At 39.7% G+C, this 18,722-nt stretch overlaps 2 protein-coding genes and 1 pseudogene across 5 annotated transcripts; all 3 read right to left on the bottom strand.

The window, feature by feature from the left end:
- Position 1: 1 nt before the first annotated feature.
- Positions 2-6,769, bottom strand: tbrg1 (transforming growth factor beta regulator 1). 3 transcript variants are annotated; one of them, XM_040130535.1, is made up of 15 exons: positions 6,442-6,769; positions 6,064-6,208; positions 5,584-5,641; positions 5,380-5,462; positions 5,137-5,173; positions 4,736-4,798; positions 3,936-4,172; positions 3,648-3,718; positions 3,157-3,398; positions 2,906-3,042; positions 2,605-2,751; positions 2,226-2,323; positions 1,921-2,031; positions 1,085-1,230; positions 2-627 (listed from the first exon to the last, which is right to left on the bottom strand). In XM_040130535.1, the coding sequence occupies exons 2-15, from the start codon at positions 6,180-6,182 to the stop codon at positions 539-541; spliced, it is 1,638 nt and encodes a 545-aa protein (XP_039986469.1). In that variant the 5' UTR covers positions 6,183-6,208; positions 6,442-6,769; the 3' UTR covers positions 2-538. The 3 variants fall into 3 exon arrangements, with proteins under 3 accessions (XP_039986469.1, XP_039986471.1, XP_039986470.1); XM_040130537.1 differs by lacking the exons at positions 6,064-6,208; positions 6,442-6,769 and having other exon boundaries at positions 5,137-5,237; positions 5,584-5,602; XM_040130536.1 differs by lacking the exons at positions 6,064-6,208; positions 6,442-6,769 and having other exon boundaries at positions 5,137-5,240; positions 5,584-5,600.
- A 1,616-nt stretch (positions 6,770-8,385) lies between these two features.
- Positions 8,386-13,070, bottom strand: LOC120791805 (macrophage metalloelastase-like). 2 transcript variants are annotated; one of them, XM_040130538.1, is made up of 11 exons: positions 12,387-13,070; positions 12,101-12,217; positions 11,617-11,744; positions 11,333-11,481; positions 11,105-11,230; positions 10,700-10,861; positions 10,202-10,400; positions 9,983-10,113; positions 9,702-9,867; positions 9,428-9,531; positions 8,386-9,033 (listed from the first exon to the last, which is right to left on the bottom strand). In XM_040130538.1, the coding sequence occupies exons 1-11, from the start codon at positions 12,519-12,521 to the stop codon at positions 8,930-8,932; spliced, it is 1,521 nt and encodes a 506-aa protein (XP_039986472.1). In that variant the 5' UTR covers positions 12,522-13,070; the 3' UTR covers positions 8,386-8,929. The 2 variants fall into 2 exon arrangements, with proteins under 2 accessions (XP_039986472.1, XP_039986473.1); XM_040130539.1 differs by having other exon boundaries at positions 12,316-12,419.
- A 1,304-nt stretch (positions 13,071-14,374) lies between these two features.
- On the bottom strand, positions 14,375-18,464 carry LOC120792166 (annotated as a pseudogene).
- Between the last annotated feature and the right edge of the window lie 258 nt (positions 18,465-18,722).

Genomic DNA, 18,722 nt, shown 5'->3' with positions numbered 1-18,722 from the left:
GATTAATCCAAACATGATTTAATTGGAAAACTTGAATTAAGGTACCAACAGTTAAATACCAATGCTATAGTATGTCATGTGCCAAAACTAGGGAATGAGAAAGCTTAATAACCTTTTTAAGTTTTTCCTGTGTAATCCAACTAGTAAAAAAGGTTGTACTGATTACATTTTAAACATAATGTCAACTAAGACACAATTTCTAAAATCCAGCACATATGCCTATATACAGTGAGAGTGTAATTTCTACTAAAGAGACATTGGGTTTATGTTGCTATTGGCATGTTAAGCACAAAGCTAACTCGTCAGCCACATCCAGTATAGTATCATAAACCATGCTATCACACATCCCCAGTAATGCTGTCTGGGACTAGCTAGAAGATGGCATAAATTTGTGTTATCATGCCACCTTTTATTCAAGAATAATTTAAGCAGGAAGTTATTTTTTAAATAAAAAATAAACGTAAGGCTCGTTAATGAGAAAGAAAGTTCACAAGGATTACAATCGGGTAAGACTTTGATTTCTGCGGCGCTATCCGAGTCAGGAGTTGAAATATGAGGTAGAGGGCTTGATGGTGGGGGAGGTCAGGTGGTGCTGATGAGAGGAGCTAGGAGACTGCGGTGTCTGTCCTGAGGAAAGCCAGATGGGCAAATAGAGGAACAAGAGTCACTGTCAATGTGATGCAGAGCGATCCCCATGTAAGCATTAGAAAATGCAAGAAATGACAAAAATAGAAGTACTTTGAAATAATGTGAAATAAAGTGGCTCCACTGCAGCAGCTTCACTAATTTGCTAAGACATTTTGACAGCAATTGTTGAGGAATAAGACACAGTTTCTCATTTGTTTCCCCACGAAAACATTTGAACCTGTGACGTGTCTGCTTTACAGTAAACCCAGCTGTTTAACCTGGAGGCTACCGTGTCCCTCTATGTTTGATGGACACACCATGCAAACCTACGTTGCTTGTGAAATGTTTGCTTGTATAGACCATGTGATAATCAAGGTCCTGTCATTGTAACAGACAGAGGTAATTTACAGCCAAGCTAAAAAAATATTGCCAGTATGGAAAATTATATTTAAGTAACCTGTGATGTGCTCTGTCTTGATGTTCTCATCAAAGCCCTGGTGTCTCTGGTAGGCCTCAAAGTTGACAGAGGCATCGTCCTCTGATAAGCTGTGAGGAACCTGGCCATCACCGGGGCGACACACCTCAAAACGAATCCATCTGTAGCTAAAGAAACAAGGTAAAAACTGAATATGATGAAGATGATCTGGTTCTAACAAACTATAGATTCATTAATACAACTATGTCAGCATGTTTCCATAACATAAAAATACTTTTTCCTGGCTTTTTAATGTTTTTCAGTCTTGTTTTGCTGCTCCTCCGGTTTTATATGATCCAATAGTTTGGTTTCCACATCAACCAGTAAACATCATTATCTTAATCATCATAAAAAGTTCGGAGTAAAGAAAGGTTCACTCGTAGTCCCTGTCTGGGAGACACTTCTCAACATTTCATGCAATTCGCAAAGTTGTACAACTAATGTGGATCTTGAAAGTGCTGAGATTTGCCTGTGTATATTATAATTAGAAATAAATTATCTTAGAAATTAAGGCTGAGTCTGCAAATGATGCAGTCTTAGTCTGCCATGTGTTAGACGCCTAAACCTGTATTGTTCCTTGTAGGCTGTTGACAGAAATATTATTGACAGTATGTTCTTGTTTCAGTAATCAAAATTTGCACTGGACACAGAACCAGAAGAGTCTGCGTTTCCAAGTAAACAGCTAAAGTCTAAGATGTGGTAAAAACATGACAACAAATCTTGTTCTTATTTTTAAAGATAATCTTTAAAGAAAAGATGTCAAGTGCTTGTTGCGTACTGTAATTATAATCCACGCTCATTAAGCAGAGTGAACTTACTTGGTACATTTGCGTGCTCCAGGACAACTCTGGATGAGATTCTGGATGGTGGGGTGAGAGAAGCCAAAGAAGTCTGCTCCTGACGGCACGATGGGTGCCACAGACTTGGAACTAGGAGAAGGACATGTTGAATGAGCACACAGATGCATTAAAAGTGGCATTTTAATGAAGTTGAATTATCTTGGACGTACAGTGGACATTTGATTTACACCATACCCAATAACACAAAATCTCTAGATGTTTGTTCATTTAAGCAGAATAAGTACAATCAATTCAATCGAAGCCTTTGTAGTGAACATCTGTACCTTACAGACGCGATGGCCTTCAGTAGGTTGGAGTGGCACGTCAGGGCAGAGGAGGCCACGATGGCATTCTGAGGATCTTCTTCGGGCACAATCTCAAACTGGTGGGGGTTGCGGCAACGTTGAGAACATTTAAAGTAACGCCAGTTGCAATACAGCAATCAGGTTGTCAGTACAATTCTTTTCAAAATATCTTAATTTCATTCAAACCATGTCAAACTGGACAGAAGTACAACTTGATTGCCAGTGTAGTAGGTGTTTGATCTGAGCAGGCCAAACGCTTTATTTACAATTTTTATAAATACTTTTATTAACATCTGCGTACTAGGTCCGGGAGAATGATGATGGACATTTGGCAAAAGTGACACAACTGTGTGTGTACCTGTGGGCCTGTTCCCCCATCCTTGATTTGGCAGGTGTAGAGGCACTGCTGGTCGGGGCTTTTCATGCTGGCAAAGACTCGTGTGCTGCAGAAGCCCACTGGGTAGATGGCACACTCGTCATGGAACAGCATTCTGTCTGTGATGATCTGGAGAGCAGTCAGATATTTGTTTTGTTTTTTTCGCCCATCAATCTACATTTAAGGTAGCCAGGTTAAGTTGAAATAGGGAGAAGACTTCAGATCAGAGGTTTACCATAACTGTACCATGGTGATAAAACAGACTCTCATCTCAGATACTGACCTCTCCCAGACTGTAGACCGTTAAACCTCCCAGCACAATGGGAAAGACAGGACGACCAGATGAGTCCAGTGGGATGGGCTGCACCAGCTTCCGAGACCCGTCTGCGAGCTTTCTCTTCTTAGGCATCTTCTTTGGCACTGAACAAATATAAGGGAATAAAACGTTTGGCAAGCTGTCTTGAAAGGTGAATGCAAACCATTCAGATTTCTTACCAGTAAGCATCTGCATTAATAGTTGACCACAGAACTCACGTTCTTCCTTTCCATTCTCCCTTCCTCTCTCTTTCCTTTCCTTCTTGGGTTTTTTAAGAGGTCCCTCTTCACCCGTTGACACCACCGACGCCAAGTTATGCCCCCCAGACAGGCCTGAAGCCCCGGCAGTACCTGAGGTTAATGCCACAGGCGGCACAGGTGGATGAGAGCTTGAGCTGGGTGTCACCAGTATCTCCCCCTCTGACAAGGACTGGTACTGCAACAACGACTTCAGTAAAAACCTGGAAATAAAAAATGAACGTAAATATAAATGAATCATAGAGTTTTGGAGATCACATGAAATGAGAAATGTGAAACTTGACCATCATAAATTCCCACCGTACGGCATCACAAAAAGAAATCCATCATTAATTATATAAGAGCAACAAAACAGGACAAAGTGGGATCACTGCTAAACACACCAAATGGCCAATGCCACCGCTTTAGAACATTATGGGAATCAAAAGCATAGCTGACACATGTCCACTCACCTCCGCTCCTCCTTTGCTCTCAGAAACTTTTCTTCTAAGTGGGCAACTTCATCACAGAGAGCTGCATTCTCCTGTGGGTAAAACAGTTTTAAAAACACTGATAATTACAGAGCTACGCAACTGATCTGTTTCTGAGAGTTACTCAAATTCTATTAAAATACAACAGTTTTTACCGATGATGACTTAAAAATCAGCCACTCTTAACAAATATCATACCATATATGCAAGATGTGAAAGAAAACCTACAGTAACTAGGCACAGCTTTTTATTAATCCACAGTTCACTCACAAATATCATAGCACGAGCTGCTTTGCGCAGCCTGATGTACTTGAGCCGGTACTTTTCGTTCTGGTTTTTCCGGGAACCTTTCTTCATCTTGGCCTTATGCTCAGAGGAACTGGTGGGGGACGGGAAGGCGGTCGCCGAGGCACCTGAGCCAGAGCTGCCGAGGGTGTTCTGCTGCGGAGAGCTGAGGAAAGACTGGGCGGTGAAGGCCTGCAGGGCCTGCTGCCGCTCCTCATCAGTCTGTGAGGAGACAGAGGGGGAGAGAAAGAAAGATCTATTTATATGTGCCGGGAATTACCTGAGGCTTGCGCTTGTGTTGCCCTCAGGAGGATGAATGAAAATACAGACTAAAATGTAGACGAAAAATTAACACTGATGTAGCTTCCACTTAAATTGCCGTAAGACAAACAATGAAAGGTACTGAAAACAAAATGTGCACAAGCTGTTCAAAACTAAAGAAATTAAAATAAATCATTTCTATTCTGATAAGGAAATAAACAGCAGATTATATCAGATTATCAGACTGCCAGATAGCATTGAATCTCCACTGAAAAAACACTGCCCCTGCCAATTTTTATGATACTGAAATGTTATTTTCAATATAATTACATTCTGTCTATAAGGTACAATTATACCAGGCAGTGATGTGTATCCAACTACAGTTTTGGACCCAGGTCTTGTGTGAACAGGAACGCCTGAGTATTTATCAGTGACAAATAGCCTGGCATAAAAGGTCAAATGCTTTTTGCCATAACATACTCAGGATTTGTGTGAAATTGGCATTAGTATCCCAGTTAACTCACCAGCAGTGCAAAGACTCCGTTTCTGTTCTCAATCCTCTTGAATCTCCTGCTGCCTTTTTGTGTCTGAAACATATGCGAGACTGAGGCCAAATGCACCGGGCTGGAAAAGCCAAATCTAACTCCCAATTTAAATTAATTCCATCATTATTAGATACAGCCACTTCAAGGCTTGTGCATGTGAGCAAGGATATTCTCTGCACTGAATACATCAGTTCTCTTCTTTAAAATCATGAAATAAGGTCAAAGAAGCACGATGGAAAAACACGAAGAAAAAATAACAGAAAAACAGACGACGCAGGTACTGTACGAACTGAACTAACACAAATGCTAAATGGAGGTGCAAGTTATTATACTCAACAGCAGAGGTTGCTGTCAGACTAATTCTTAAACACTCTCCTTACCTCACGGTACATGACAGCCTCCAGGCTCGATTTTGCACTGCCAAGGAGAGAGCAACAAGATAGGCAGGGTCTAAATGTAGATTCAGGTAGAAGTCTGTGGTCTACTTAAGAAATTAAAACAAACATTAAGCTTAAATATTCAATGAACATTAAAAAAAAAACATCCTCAATGTTTCATTATTTGGCTTAACATTTGAGGACAAGGGCAAAAAGATGTGTAGTAAATTGAGAGGATTGCTGTACTTGGATTGAACAAGTCCTCTGTCGATGATTCTCTGCTTAATCTCCTTTATGTGCATGGGACGTCCTGCTTCTTCCAAGACAATCTACACGAGAGGAAGGTTAAAACAAAAAAACAGTTACCAAACAAAAAACTTTCACAGGAGTTGATCGGGGTAAATGTTATTAATAACACCCCAATGAATTAGAGGAATAAATGACAGATACCTGTGCAGCATCGAGCCATGTGAGGTTTGGCTTCTCTGCAATTTCGCTGGGTGGTTCGCTGTAGAAAAAGTTCAGTATCATCCAGTGAAAAGTTATTATTTGATTTACTTTGAAAATCATTACTAATAAAGTATCAAAAAAATTTGGAGCAGACACTCATCCATATTTTAGTAAAACATAGAGCTGCACCAGGAAACTAAGCATGAGCTATTGTTTATATGTTTTGAATTCAACAACGTGTGCAATCACTTGTTACCAAATGATGCGACTCAGCCAAAAAAAACAAAACAAAAAAAACAATTTGAATGACAAAGAGTCCAGAAAGCACTTCTCCACTGCTGTTTAGGAGACATATGGTACTAAATCATGGTATCAAAATGTATTTGTTTTTTAGATCTCATTGCCACCGACTATAGATTTTCATTTGGGCACGGCTAGAGTATGTCATGTGTGTCTTAAAATGGCATTAGTCTGAACAACCTCTCCAGAGTTTCTGCAGTCCCTGACAGGCTTGCAATGCTGTCCAGAGCAGGAAACAGAGAGTAGTTCCCTTGTCCATCAGCCTCCATCTCAGATTCAAACGTGTTGAGTGACTCCATAGGAGACAGGGACGGACCTCTGCCGACTGGAGAGAACAAACGTTAACGAGACACTTACGATCCAGTTCATCTTTCTGTCTACAGATGCCTCATACACTCAGCCAGAATAACATTGACAACAATAAGACTTTAAGGAAGGCAAAACCAAAACAGAGACCTGCATATTCCGTTATAGTTAAGCTAAGACTCGCTAAGTGCTCACAGCTGTTAATAACATAAAATACAAGAATAACGTTTATGTAGAAGCAACAACACACACCTCAAGGTTCTGGAGCAAACCAACAAGCCCACTTCTGTCAGTTCGTGCTCCGGATTGTTTGTTTCCGTGTGTCAACCGGAACCTCAGTCGTCTTCACCGCATTGTTTACATGCAGAGAAGCTAAAGGCTAACATTAACCAGCTAGCAACAGCTGATACTGTGGAGCTGTATACACAGTAAATGTTTATGGTTCAATGTGGTTCAAAGCGCGAGTATCGACGGTAAAAATCATTTTTTTTTTAAAAATCGATAACGGATAAAGGCAGTGGCCTCCCACCGGACATTTTTACCTAGAGCACCTTTACCGGATATCCGGTTTTCAAGACATACAAAGTAATGTCAGAATTAGAGAAGTGATAAAATGCCAGCTTTGCCTCTAGAGTTATGGACACAGTGGGAGGTTTTAAATGGAAATCAGTCAGTAAAATTCTGAGCTTGTGACTGATGTTCAGAAATTATTTCAAACCCTGTGGTTGTACAAATTACGGTGCAAAAAAAAAAAAAAATCTAAATTGGGTGTATTTTGTCTTAAATTACTCTTTAAGTGTTCTTAGCAGTCTTTCCTCCTCTTATGATAACTTGCTTCTGAGTACTGTAACTGTTTCTCGTAATTACCTCTCATCCAGGTCACAGGATTTGTAGACGCACTTAAGGATGATTAATGTTTCTTTGTCCCAGTGATGGTGTTAAGGTACTCACCTGTGGAGTTTTGATAACTACTGCCATAGATCTCTATACACCATGCACCTGTGCTTCTGCTCTTGCAGCTGCAAGTTTACTGATAACATGGTGATCTGAAAAACTCTCTTTAGGGTCAAGATAACTCTTGAATCACATTGTCTTTACTTCGATGTTCCCCTTTTTCCTCTTTCTGGCACCATCAGTGTTTCCAAATCATAACGTTCCTCAAATCATTCATTAGTGCAAAATGATCTATAATATGTGGTACATACCTCAATGTTTGTGTGGTGGTTTTATTGTGCAGGGAACAATACACTGATTAAAGGGACATCTTGAAGAGCAATAATATGCTACACCTACATCTAGGAAGGATTTACCCGCAGTAGAATACAAAAAGGCCTTTAAATTCATGGTTGACTCTCAGAAATTAGGACAAACTGGGCTCATTTGCTGTGTACTGAAAAATAAATTACACTACAACTATTGCCTATTTTCTGTCATTCTGTCATGGTGACAGGCAATAAAAGGGTTAGCTTTCCCTTAAATGGGTATTCAACAGTTATTTCCAATCAGTCTTTTCTTAAGACCACCAAAAATCATGACTAAATAAAGTCTTTCCCCTGTAGTATGTAGCCATGCAGATAGTGTTGGTTTTATCTGCTAGAGTTTTGAGATATTCAATGTTTCTGCCTCCTCCCTTGTTCAGTGGAGGTCAATGCAGATTATCTGGAATATGGGGACATATTGTTTCTGGAAAGAGATTTTGCTACTGCATAATGCTGTAAATACGACACAAATAAAATCCCATTCACCTCCACTGCATTGGAGTGGAAGAAGATATCTCAAAACCTAGGCAAATAAAACCCAGTCTATCTGTATGACTGAGTACCACTACAGAAATGGGAGAAAATATCTTGTCGTAACTTTGGTGAACCAGCCCTTTAAACCTGCCCTATTCTCAGTAATTGTATCTTCTGCACTCTATTACCTCCTTGGCCTGTGTTTTTTTGGCGCCTCAACCTTGGATTCTACTTTGTGCTCACATGCAACACCAAGCTATAAAATCCTTAATTTATCCGTGTCTATGACACAGAGGTGACTCAGCTCTCCTTCTATATTGGATCTCCTCTTATGTGGCTAAACAAACCCTGTGGTACTAATTCTAAAATTGCAGCATCCATGCAAAAGACAGGGTTATTTCACAACATAATAGTCCAGACATGATGAAGAATAACTAATGGCTTAAATTCTTTGCAGTTTTTTTTTTTTTTTTTTTTTACTGTGTAACCAAAGTTGGTATATTCAAATAAGAAAATCCTGCATGTTGGGCCATATTATGGCTAAAGGGGAGAGTGGAATTGCAGGGGAGCTTTTGCATAACTCCATTTTAACATTTAATTGTAACCCTGGGATGTGTTCAGAGGACAACTTTAAACCCCTTGTTTTACACCCAAAGTTGTGCAATTTAGCATCACTAACATGAGTAAACATCTCCTAGCGAATACATTCACCATCAGCACATTCCTTTGCAAGTTCCCCTACCCAAAAAAATGAACCAGAAGCATTTTAAAACAGGTCAAAGATTATTTACAGAATTGATCAAATGATAAACATTCACTGACCTTTGGCTCAGTTTGACTTATTTGCTATTCGTCAGCACTCAAGCAGTAGTTAGACTATGAAACAGCATCTGTCTCTAAGAACTGTTCTCCACATCACAAAAAAAAAAAAATTGTGTTATTCACAAGACTCATTCATGAAATGCATGCCAACTGCAGTTACATTTAGGGCATAGACCAGTTGTGTCTCAGTAACAGTTGAGCCAGCCGTAGTTGAGCAGTACACGCATCACTCTCTTGTGTGGCAGGTAGTATTCACTCTGTCTGGCGCCATCTGAGAAATATAGATATCCTGTGGGAGGGAAGATTCAGTTTTTAGGCAACTATGCAGCTGAATTCACAGGCAAATTAACCCTTTTTTGACACTTTGGCAGTACAACAAGCTGCAAACATAAAATTCACATTATATCACAGACAACTTATATCACAGTTGTCTTATAATATGGCGAACATGATAGCAAACAGTTGCCTATTTAAACGTCCAGCAGATATGGAGTAACATTACCATTCGTTAGAAATCATGTTTCAAGAAACCAAATAAATGGAAATGTTAAATTATGTTGTTAATGTAAAAATACTGATTATTGTAGCTTTCGATAAAATGCATAATTTTTTTTCTGTCATTCTAACCAAAGGGGATTCTTGATTTGTATAAAATAGGTTAAATGTGAATTAAAATTTCTCACCATAATTCTCAAAGGCTGCATCTACTTTGGAGCCAATGCCAGGGAAATCCCAAGTGATATATCGCGGGTATCCAAAGTCCATTTGGTTTCTGCTCTCATCATAGCTGCAAGAGAGAAAAGTGAGACAATTATAGATGCTTTCTAGGTATGTAGCCGTACCAAGTGAATATTTCAGTGTTCAGTCCTCAGTTATTTTCATTTTTATCCACTAAAAATCCAACAGGTACGTGACATTTTAATAACAAAATAAAATTAAATCATGACCAACACTCACCTCCAATACTGGTTATTCACAAAAATTAGCGTTTTTCTGGTAGTTGGCACATAAACGGCTGCATCAACCTTACTGACCGAGGATGGGAGGCCGAGGTTGGTGATAGGCTTTGGATAGCCTGACAATATTGTCTTGGCATAAGCCCTTATGCCCCAGTATTGTTGACCTGTAGAGAAACAGTTGGAGGTTATTATATCATGCAGTTATCAGTACAGCTTCAGAGTACCCATTGAATTGACTACAATCAATATTCAAATGCAAAAAAACCCTATGAAAATCACCTTCAAACAGATAAACCACATTGCTGTGTGGGACTTCAAAGGCAGCATCAACATAGCTGATCCCAGGCCATTTTGTGCCCACTTTAGTGAAACGGATTCCTTGGAAAGCTGAACTCTTTCTCCAGTAGTATCTAGTAAGGAATTTAAATTGAAATGTAAAAAAAATGTAGGATTCATGTTAAACATAAATGCACTGATTATAATGTGTTCAGTATCTACCCGTTTTTAAAGAAGTACAGGTCTCCACTGATGGAGGTAGCAGCGTCAAACACCAGCCCGCGGCTGCACTGCTCATCTCGGGGGTTGGGCTGCGGGTCTGAGTCTGGTTTTTCTGTTGGCTCCTCTGGCTCTGGCTCAGGTTTTGGACCAGGAGGTGGTTTTGGTTTTGGTTCAGTTGTGGGCACTGGTGTACGGCTTCCTGGGAGATGGAGTGGTAAAATCAAGAGTAACTAAACTATGATCATCAGTCATCCTACAGCAAACGACCATGAACACAAATAAACTAAATGATGCACTTTTAGAGACATTTATGCTCTGGGCTTGAACTCGTGTTTAAAATCAGCCTGGCTCTCAAGCATACAAGCCATAATAAATATAGAATGGATCCATTCACTGTATGGACAAGTCGGTTGTTTAGCGGTTCAGTAGAGGTCTCTGTCTTTTGGTACTGATAAAGCCATATTTGAAGTTCAAAAATTCAGCTTGGTTTTTTCTTACCGTAAAGGGCTTGGACCCCACGCCTGTCATCGTCCGGCAGCCTGTACCCGTGTGTGTTGACATATTGATAGGTGGGGTACATCAGTGCACGTCTGTCCCTGGAGTGATCCAGGCCCAGAGCGTGGCCAAACTCGTGTGCCGCCACCAACAGCAGATTCACACCTGGACACAACAATAACAACGAAGTAGGTCTGACACATTGTATTACATACTATACAGTACATTTGCTTTTTCATGCAGGTATTTATTTTTTTAGAGACAAATTAGGGTAATTTACAGCATTTAGTAAAAATTCTGATGAATATAGAGGCTTTTTTTTTTTTTCACACACCAAACAGTTTTCAGCCCTTATTCAGAACTCATCGGCTTCCGCTTTAGTAAAATAACATGGTGGAGTATAGTCACCTCTCTGGGTAAGAGTCCAAGTTTCATCATCGTCAAAGTGTGTGTCCCCCCCCTGACCCTGTCCAGGAGAGTTAGCATGAGCCAAGACCCCACCCGCTCCGTCAAAAGGGTAAAAGTCCCCGTGATCTGCAGTAGCACAAAGAAGATAATGTAATCTGTAATTTAAGAGTCCGACCTGCATGCAGAGAGGTTGAGAATGTGTTTAAAAATCTCTTATTTCATCCAGACTTCCGCCCTTGAAGAGGATCATGATGTCCGCAGTGCCAGTGTAGACCTGTTTGAAGTCCAGCGGGATGACATCACTGTAGAGTTGGAAGGCCCGAGCAATGGTTGCATCCACCTGACTCTTGGTCAGATCTGGAGTGTACCGAGTGATCCTGTATAAATGATATATAGTTATCATCATCATCGTTGTTGTTGTTATTATCACGCCAGTCATGTATATATATATTAAGCCACCTGAAATGTAACTAAAGTACCGACAATATAAGAACCTCCAAGTGTCCACTTACCTGTATGTAATTAGCCTTTTCCTCCATTTGGGTTTTCCATAGAAGTGTCCATATCGGCTGATGTCTGACACGCCACATCTCGGTGCTTTCATCACCTCCACTGTCTCTTTGGTCAAGACGCCAGTCACCTGGTGGTCAGAAGATGAAATGAGGTAACAACAACAGGGTGATTCTTAAAGTGAAGTTTGAAACATGTCGACATTTTGTCGTCTGCTTAATAATTCCTTGTATGTATCCATTGTCAGTGCTGAAGTTATTAGCAGTCATATTATATTTTAGACAACTTTCTCATGTTTTATGTTTTCAAACCATGAAACTGAAATAAGGTTTTCCATATCCATAATTATATATTCATATTCATAACTATGAAATGACATCCAAATGCTTATAATTTCCACAGAGTTCAGGTTCTCTTTCTTCATCCCGGCTCACTCAGGTGTAAAGACTACTGCTAAAAATAAATGATTTCATTCATTGTAATTACCTCCAGGCCAAAGAAAGCCTGCATGGCCTGTAGGTCCTGGCTGAAGGAGTCGTTGGTGATGCTTCGCACCGAGGAGTTTGCCATCCCAACGTCAGTGTAGAACTGAGAGAGATATCCCTGACACAGGGAGAGGAAACATGCTTTTAGCAAGAGATGATAACAATGGTGCTTATTACCTGCCTACACAATCTGAGTATAAAGTCTATTAGTCTCACCCACTGTATGTCTTGCGTACGACTGATAGCTGCTGACTGCTAATATACATGCAGAACATATGCTGCATTACCTCGGCAAGGTCTTGGTCCTCTGGTGAAACCGTTGGGGCGATGGTAGGTGCCGCTTGACAAAGTGCTAAACAGCCCAGCAGCACTATCCAAAGATCAGTGAGAGACATCTTGTTCAAATGTTTTCTTCTCTCCATTCGCTCTCCTCTAATGAGGGCAGCCGTGACAGCCAGAGGTTTGTATTGTTCTGATAGAAGCTGAATAAGAGCTTTTCCAGTAAATGTTAAGACAAGCCCCCTTTGCCAGAGGGGGAAGGAGAGTAAAGAGGGGCCCCTATGATAACACAGGGGGAGGAGATGATAAGATCAGTTTAACTTCACTTTTGAAACATTTGTGAAGTTGTTAGATTGTGTTTTGGTCTGTGGTCTTCTTTAGTGAGAGGCTTTCAGCTTTCAACCCACCTTTAACATTTTCCATTTTCTTTTTTATGTGATACTTTTGTATCATTTGTCACATTTGAGTATTATATTTTTTATACTGTAGATGCGTGTTCTATATCAGCCAAACTCAAACACTAAGCTGCAATAGCGAAGAGCATCCAATTTAAATGCAGCTTATTTCTTTAAATTGCCAATTTTGTATTCTGGCGTTTGGCGGAAAAACAACGGGAACATCCACCTACAAACTGACACTCAACTCAACGGAGACTTGAACAAAATACAAAAGTGTTTCCTTAACAGCAGCACACCGTTTCTCCCAGCAAGTCTGTCAATAAAAACTCTTTTTTTTTTTTTAACGTCGTTCTCTTGTGCTTTGTGATAATCTTGTGACTTACACTGACCACAGTCCAGTTTGTTCGGTAAACACGAGCATGCTGTGCGCATTTACCCAACGTTAATAGGCTTTTCAGGGCGACTAAAGGTCATGTTATAGTGGACTGAGTTCCTACTTATGTATCTGTTTGTCTGATAAAAAAATAAAATATACATGTCTCCTTGTTTGCAAAGAGAAAAAGTATGATCCTGGAGCAGTGGTGTAAAGTAACTACATTTGCTCAAGTACTGTACTTACGGTATAGTTTTGAGGCACCTGTGCTTTACTTGAGTATATCCATTTTATGACACTTTATACTTGTATTTCATTACATTTCAGAGACAAATATTGTAGTTTTTACTCTGCTGTATCTAAATGATATATGAAGTTATTGATTACTTTGCAGGTTCAGATTTTAGAAACCTATAATGAGCATCTAAAGTACATTGGATTGTAATAGAGTAAATTAAGTGACCCAACAGTATATAAAGCTGTTAAAATGAGATCCACTGCAACCAGCTACAACACTGAAATGCTGCCAACATGTTAATGCATCTTTAATAATGGTTGACAGGAGTAGTTTTGTCTTCATACTGAGTACTTTTACTTATATTCTTCGTACATTTTGTTAATTATTTCCACTTTTATTTGTAATTAAGTATTTTTAAATTTGGATATTGCTGCTTTTACTTTTGTAAAGAATCTAAATACATTCTTCCACCACTGCCCTGGAGAGCAAAGATGTGTCATAAATCTTTGAACTTTTTTGAGTACCTGAGAACTTTTAAGAACAAAAATGACATTTTATTGAGTTATTGAGGTCACTTTAATACAACTCATCCTGTTTATACATATACAGATTTACAACTTAGCCAAACTTTTGTGTATACTAATGTCATGCAGTCATGAGGTTTCCTAAAGTACATTAAATTGCATTTTTTTAAGGGGTATTTAGTAGGCTGAATTGAACCAAACAACAAAAGTTTAAGAAGTCCACAATATTTAAAAAAAAAAAAAAAAAAAAAGTGACCTGTCAATAGAAACTCAAACAAAAACAGTTTCAAATGATGAGAGTAAAAAAAAAAAATAATAATAAAAAAAAGACCATCTTTATTTCATTTCATATGTTGAACACACATAAGTGTGTGTTCGCATCAAGTCTGTTATCCCCTCATGTTGAGCTGAAATGTGAACAATAAAGTCAAACTGTAAACAGAAAATTTCTACTTCAGTAACTTCAGTTTTGTTCTAAAACCGGGAAAAACATGGTATTTTCAGTATAAAAGTGTGTCCAGTGCGGTAAACCCCACCCGTCTACCACCTCAACACGGTAAAAACAAGAAATTACAACTTCTATTTCAGTTGTATTCTATTTGTATCCTGCTGGTCAGGTCCACATTATACAGAGTTCATGACCATAAACTGTGTCACTTATATTTTTTATTTATTTATTTTTTTTTTACCATGCAACTTAAAGGCAGTGTTGACCCTTCTCAGGAGTCCGGGACGTTCTGCTTGGACGAGTCTGGGGAAGTTAACATCCATCCCTCTCCTGCGCTCATCATACCCAAGGTTGGATAATTCAGATCAATTCATTTTGCTCATCTAGTTCATACTAGAATTCACAGTGTCACTGAATTTAGAATTGATATTAGTGGATTAATTATTTGTGTTGATACTCTAAGTTGATAATCAATTAATCACTTGAGTCCTTTTTCAAGCAAAAATATCAAACTTTGACTGGTTCTGCTTCCAAAACGTGTGAATTTGCTGCTTTTTTTTTTTTTTTTTTTGGCTTATATTACAGTAAACTGAATATCCATCCAGATGATTTATAGTATAATCTAAGAAATTAATTTGTTCAGTACGGCATTGAAACCGAATAAGGCTGCATGAAACAACTCACTAGGTGGCAGACTTTAACAGTTTGATATCTTCAGTCACTTAATGGGTAAGTTTTCCTGTTTTTTGTTTATTTTTGTTTTCTTTCAGATGTCAATGAAATTTAAAAAAAAAAAAGTGAACCGAGTTGCCATTTGAAAAAAGTTACCAGTAATAAAACTCTGCTCCTCTGAAGACTGTTTTCCCATATTCACTGATATGCATGGCAGCATCAACCTGCCTGATTCTAGAGGAGGAAACGTACTCATAGATGGAGCCAGCACGACTTTTCATCTTAAGCTGTTGAACCACCCAGTACTTATAACCTGGAAAAACACAGCCGTGTCACTGCATTTTGGGACACTTTGAAAAACAGCAACATACCACAAGCACTGCCAAACTCAATTGCTTGAACTGTAACACTTAAGTTACACAAGGCTATAATTTGTGTGCAACGCTGTGCTCTCCCACTGGAAATCCAGCCTTGTCATGCTGACAGGGCCTAAGTGATGCCTTGCAGACTGCCTATTACTCTACCAGTGAATATGTACGCCACGCCTTTGGCAGGGATGTCAGACGCAGCATCAACGTGAGAACTGATGCTCTGTAAATATGTACTGCTGTGGCCCTCTCTCAGGAAATTCCAATAGGTCGTCCGTGTTCTCCTCATCCACATGTACCTGGATTGAACCAACAAGTAGACTCAGCTGCAGTTCAACCAACCTGAAGTTAGCTTGCGAACATTATTTAAACCATAATGTACCTGTTTTTAAAGAAAACAATCTAATTTCCAAATTATAGCTGCTGCATCAAAACGGAAAGTTGGGTTTCCACTTTTTTGGTCATCTGTCCTGAGAAATAATAGCCTAGAACACATTACATATTATTGAGCAATCTTCTCTGTAAGTCCATTTTTGAATGAATAAGAAGTTTACATTTTTAATTTGCTCCTCACTGCACAGTGTTTGGATCCCAAGCACATCATCTTTGGATAGAGAGTGCTATGTACTGCCTGGTACCTGTGATTGGTGTACATGATAGCAGAGTGAGTCGAACCCAGTGAGTGGCCAAGCTCATGAGCTGCAACACCGCACAGGCTGTAACCTGAAATACAGCAACAAAGTCCATGGAAAAGGTAAATGAGCACAGGACCACGCTGAAAACTGTTGCCACGGTGCTGCCTGTGCGTTTGAAAGCTTCATGTGTACTTCTGGCCGCGTCTTCATCGGTGATGTCATACCAGGAGCTTTCCATCGGCCGCCAAAGGCACCTGTTACACCTGCTCTGACTTCACTGATGTGGCCAGGACTGCCAACCCACAAAGAGCCATGCAACAGCTTTGTGCCTGCTGTGGGTCAGAATTGACTTACATCTTTTGAGGTATTTTATGTGCAAGGAAATATTCATTCAAATCAAGAAAAAATATTGCACCAAGAATGCACTGTTTTTCACAATCTGCAACAAATTTGTGCGTTACATCAGTTTCATCCGGTAGATGCTTTTGTCCAAAGCGACTTACAGAAAGTGCATCCAAAGTTGGGAGTTGTGTCCCTTTTAAACGAATAACTAGAAGCATGTTCAGTGCCCTAGTGCAAGTGTTTAGAGATTTTTATTCATTTATTTAGTCATTTTTTAAGCAAGACATAAGTAAGTGTGAGCAAGGGTTGAGATAAAGTCTGAAAAGGTGGGTTCAGGTTCGTGGTCTAGGATCAGCTTTTGTGTTGTATTTTCTGTGAAAATTATGTCACTTCTCACAGAATCACAAACGTGCTTTGACAGACGGACCTTGCATTATCCCTGCCGTCCATGTTTCATCCTCATCAAAGTGCCCGTTCTCCCATGCCCCCTCCAGGCTGAAAGACGTGAGCCAGCACACCCCGAGGTCCATCACCATGAGCTACAACAGAAAGAGTGAATGAATCAGGATTTATATGAAAATCTGGTTAACCCTTTTTCAAAAAGATCACATCATCTCTATATTTTTTGGCATTATTAACCATAGTTAGGAACTCTGTTTTAAGTGTATTTTAACCGACATAAGAACTCCTCAGAAGTGGTTTGCAGACTTACTTCTGCAGGCGAAGGAGAAGAATATATCCGATGTGCCTTGGTTGACCTGGATGACCGCAGTGGTGCTGCATCGCTCCACATCCTCAGGGCTGAACAAAAGAACTTTTCCACATCCTCTCTCTTTATGTCTGGAGTGTATTTGGCAACTCTGCGTGCCAGTGACAAAAATGGACCAACAGAAAGTGAGACAGAAGGAGCAACAGCTGCAGCTCCATGTCCTCTGTTGGCAGAATGAAATCTGATACACATCCAAATAATGTACAAGAAAATTACCATTTTACGGCAATCAGTAAAAATCAGAATGATTAAGGTATGAGTTAGAAAACTAAGCATGTTTCTGAGTTGACACAAGACATCTCACATTTATGTGATGGTGTGGTTCTTCCATTTAGGCCTATTCAGTTTTTCCACATCTGGCACACCACACCTGGGCTCCCTCATCACATCCAGGGTGTGAGGGTCCAGGTGTCCCATCTCTCTCAGACCAAAGAAGTTTTGCATATGTCTGGTCTTCTCCTCCATGGCTGATGTGGACCCAATCCGTCTCGCTGGCACTCTGTCTCTGCTTCCGGCGTTCAGGTTATAAAAACACCCGAGGTAGCTTTGTTTTGAGACAAGTTTATGTCTGGAGGGTTAGGGTCTATGTTCGTATGAGATGCCATAAAGATATTTAGACTGTAAATGGTGCTTTGTATGTTTTCTTTGCCACACTATACAGTGTACGACTGTAGCACATGTTTGATGAGAACAGATGCACTTTCTGATACAGGACTGTTCACTGTGTCTACAAGTCATTTTCTGCAACATTAATATGACAAAGTTGTGTGTCCACCAGAGGAGATTTCTCAGAAATATCTTCAAGTTTTTATTACATTTCATGAGGGACAGGGATGAGGCTAACCATAATAAAAGCAAAGAAAGCTATTGAAAAGAAATGTAGACAAAGAGCAGACATGAGTGGATTTCTGACATCAATATATTGATTCAGTGCCCTTGAAAAAATCGTATGACACACCTGCATTATACTGTTATACTGCTAAGCCTTCATATTGGAATCAATTCAAATCCACATAAGTTGTCATAAGTATAGGCAAGGTAACAAACTTGTCTTGGTTACAGTTTGTAATAGTTTTAAATGAGCTCCTCAATGGGTTTTTCAAAACAAAAGTCGCCTCCATAAAAATGTTCTAATGGATATCTAAATCTAACATATGTGGTTCTTATATAAACCATAAGACAGTTATCTACCCACACACCTCAGCCAGCACCACATCCTCAGACCTCAGCGGCTGATCCTGATTAATGGGTAGAGTCCACGAGATTTCCGCAAATATCACAGAGCCCAAACCAGGCATCCACAAACGGAGCAACTCCATGTTTAAATGCACATTTTCAGCAGGCTTCACATTTTTTTATATGGGAATATTGTCGGGGGGGTTGGGCAATCACACAGCCCTAAAGCACACAGTCCTGGTGGTTACAGCTGGGTCTACCTGCCGCAATTTTATGGAGGTTTTTTGGTTAACACCTCCCAAGGAAACTTCTACATACAATGTGTGGGCTTTCTATCTGTAATGATGAAAGACGTGATTACTGTGTGTTTTGTAGTAAAGAAACCAAAAGACAAAAGTGTT

This window comes from Xiphias gladius, chromosome 7, assembly GCF_016859285.1.
Source record: "Xiphias gladius isolate SHS-SW01 ecotype Sanya breed wild chromosome 7, ASM1685928v1, whole genome shotgun sequence".
Taxonomy (NCBI): Eukaryota; Metazoa; Chordata; class Actinopteri; order Istiophoriformes; family Xiphiidae; genus Xiphias; species Xiphias gladius.
This window is presented reverse-complemented; position numbering and strand designations above follow the sequence as displayed.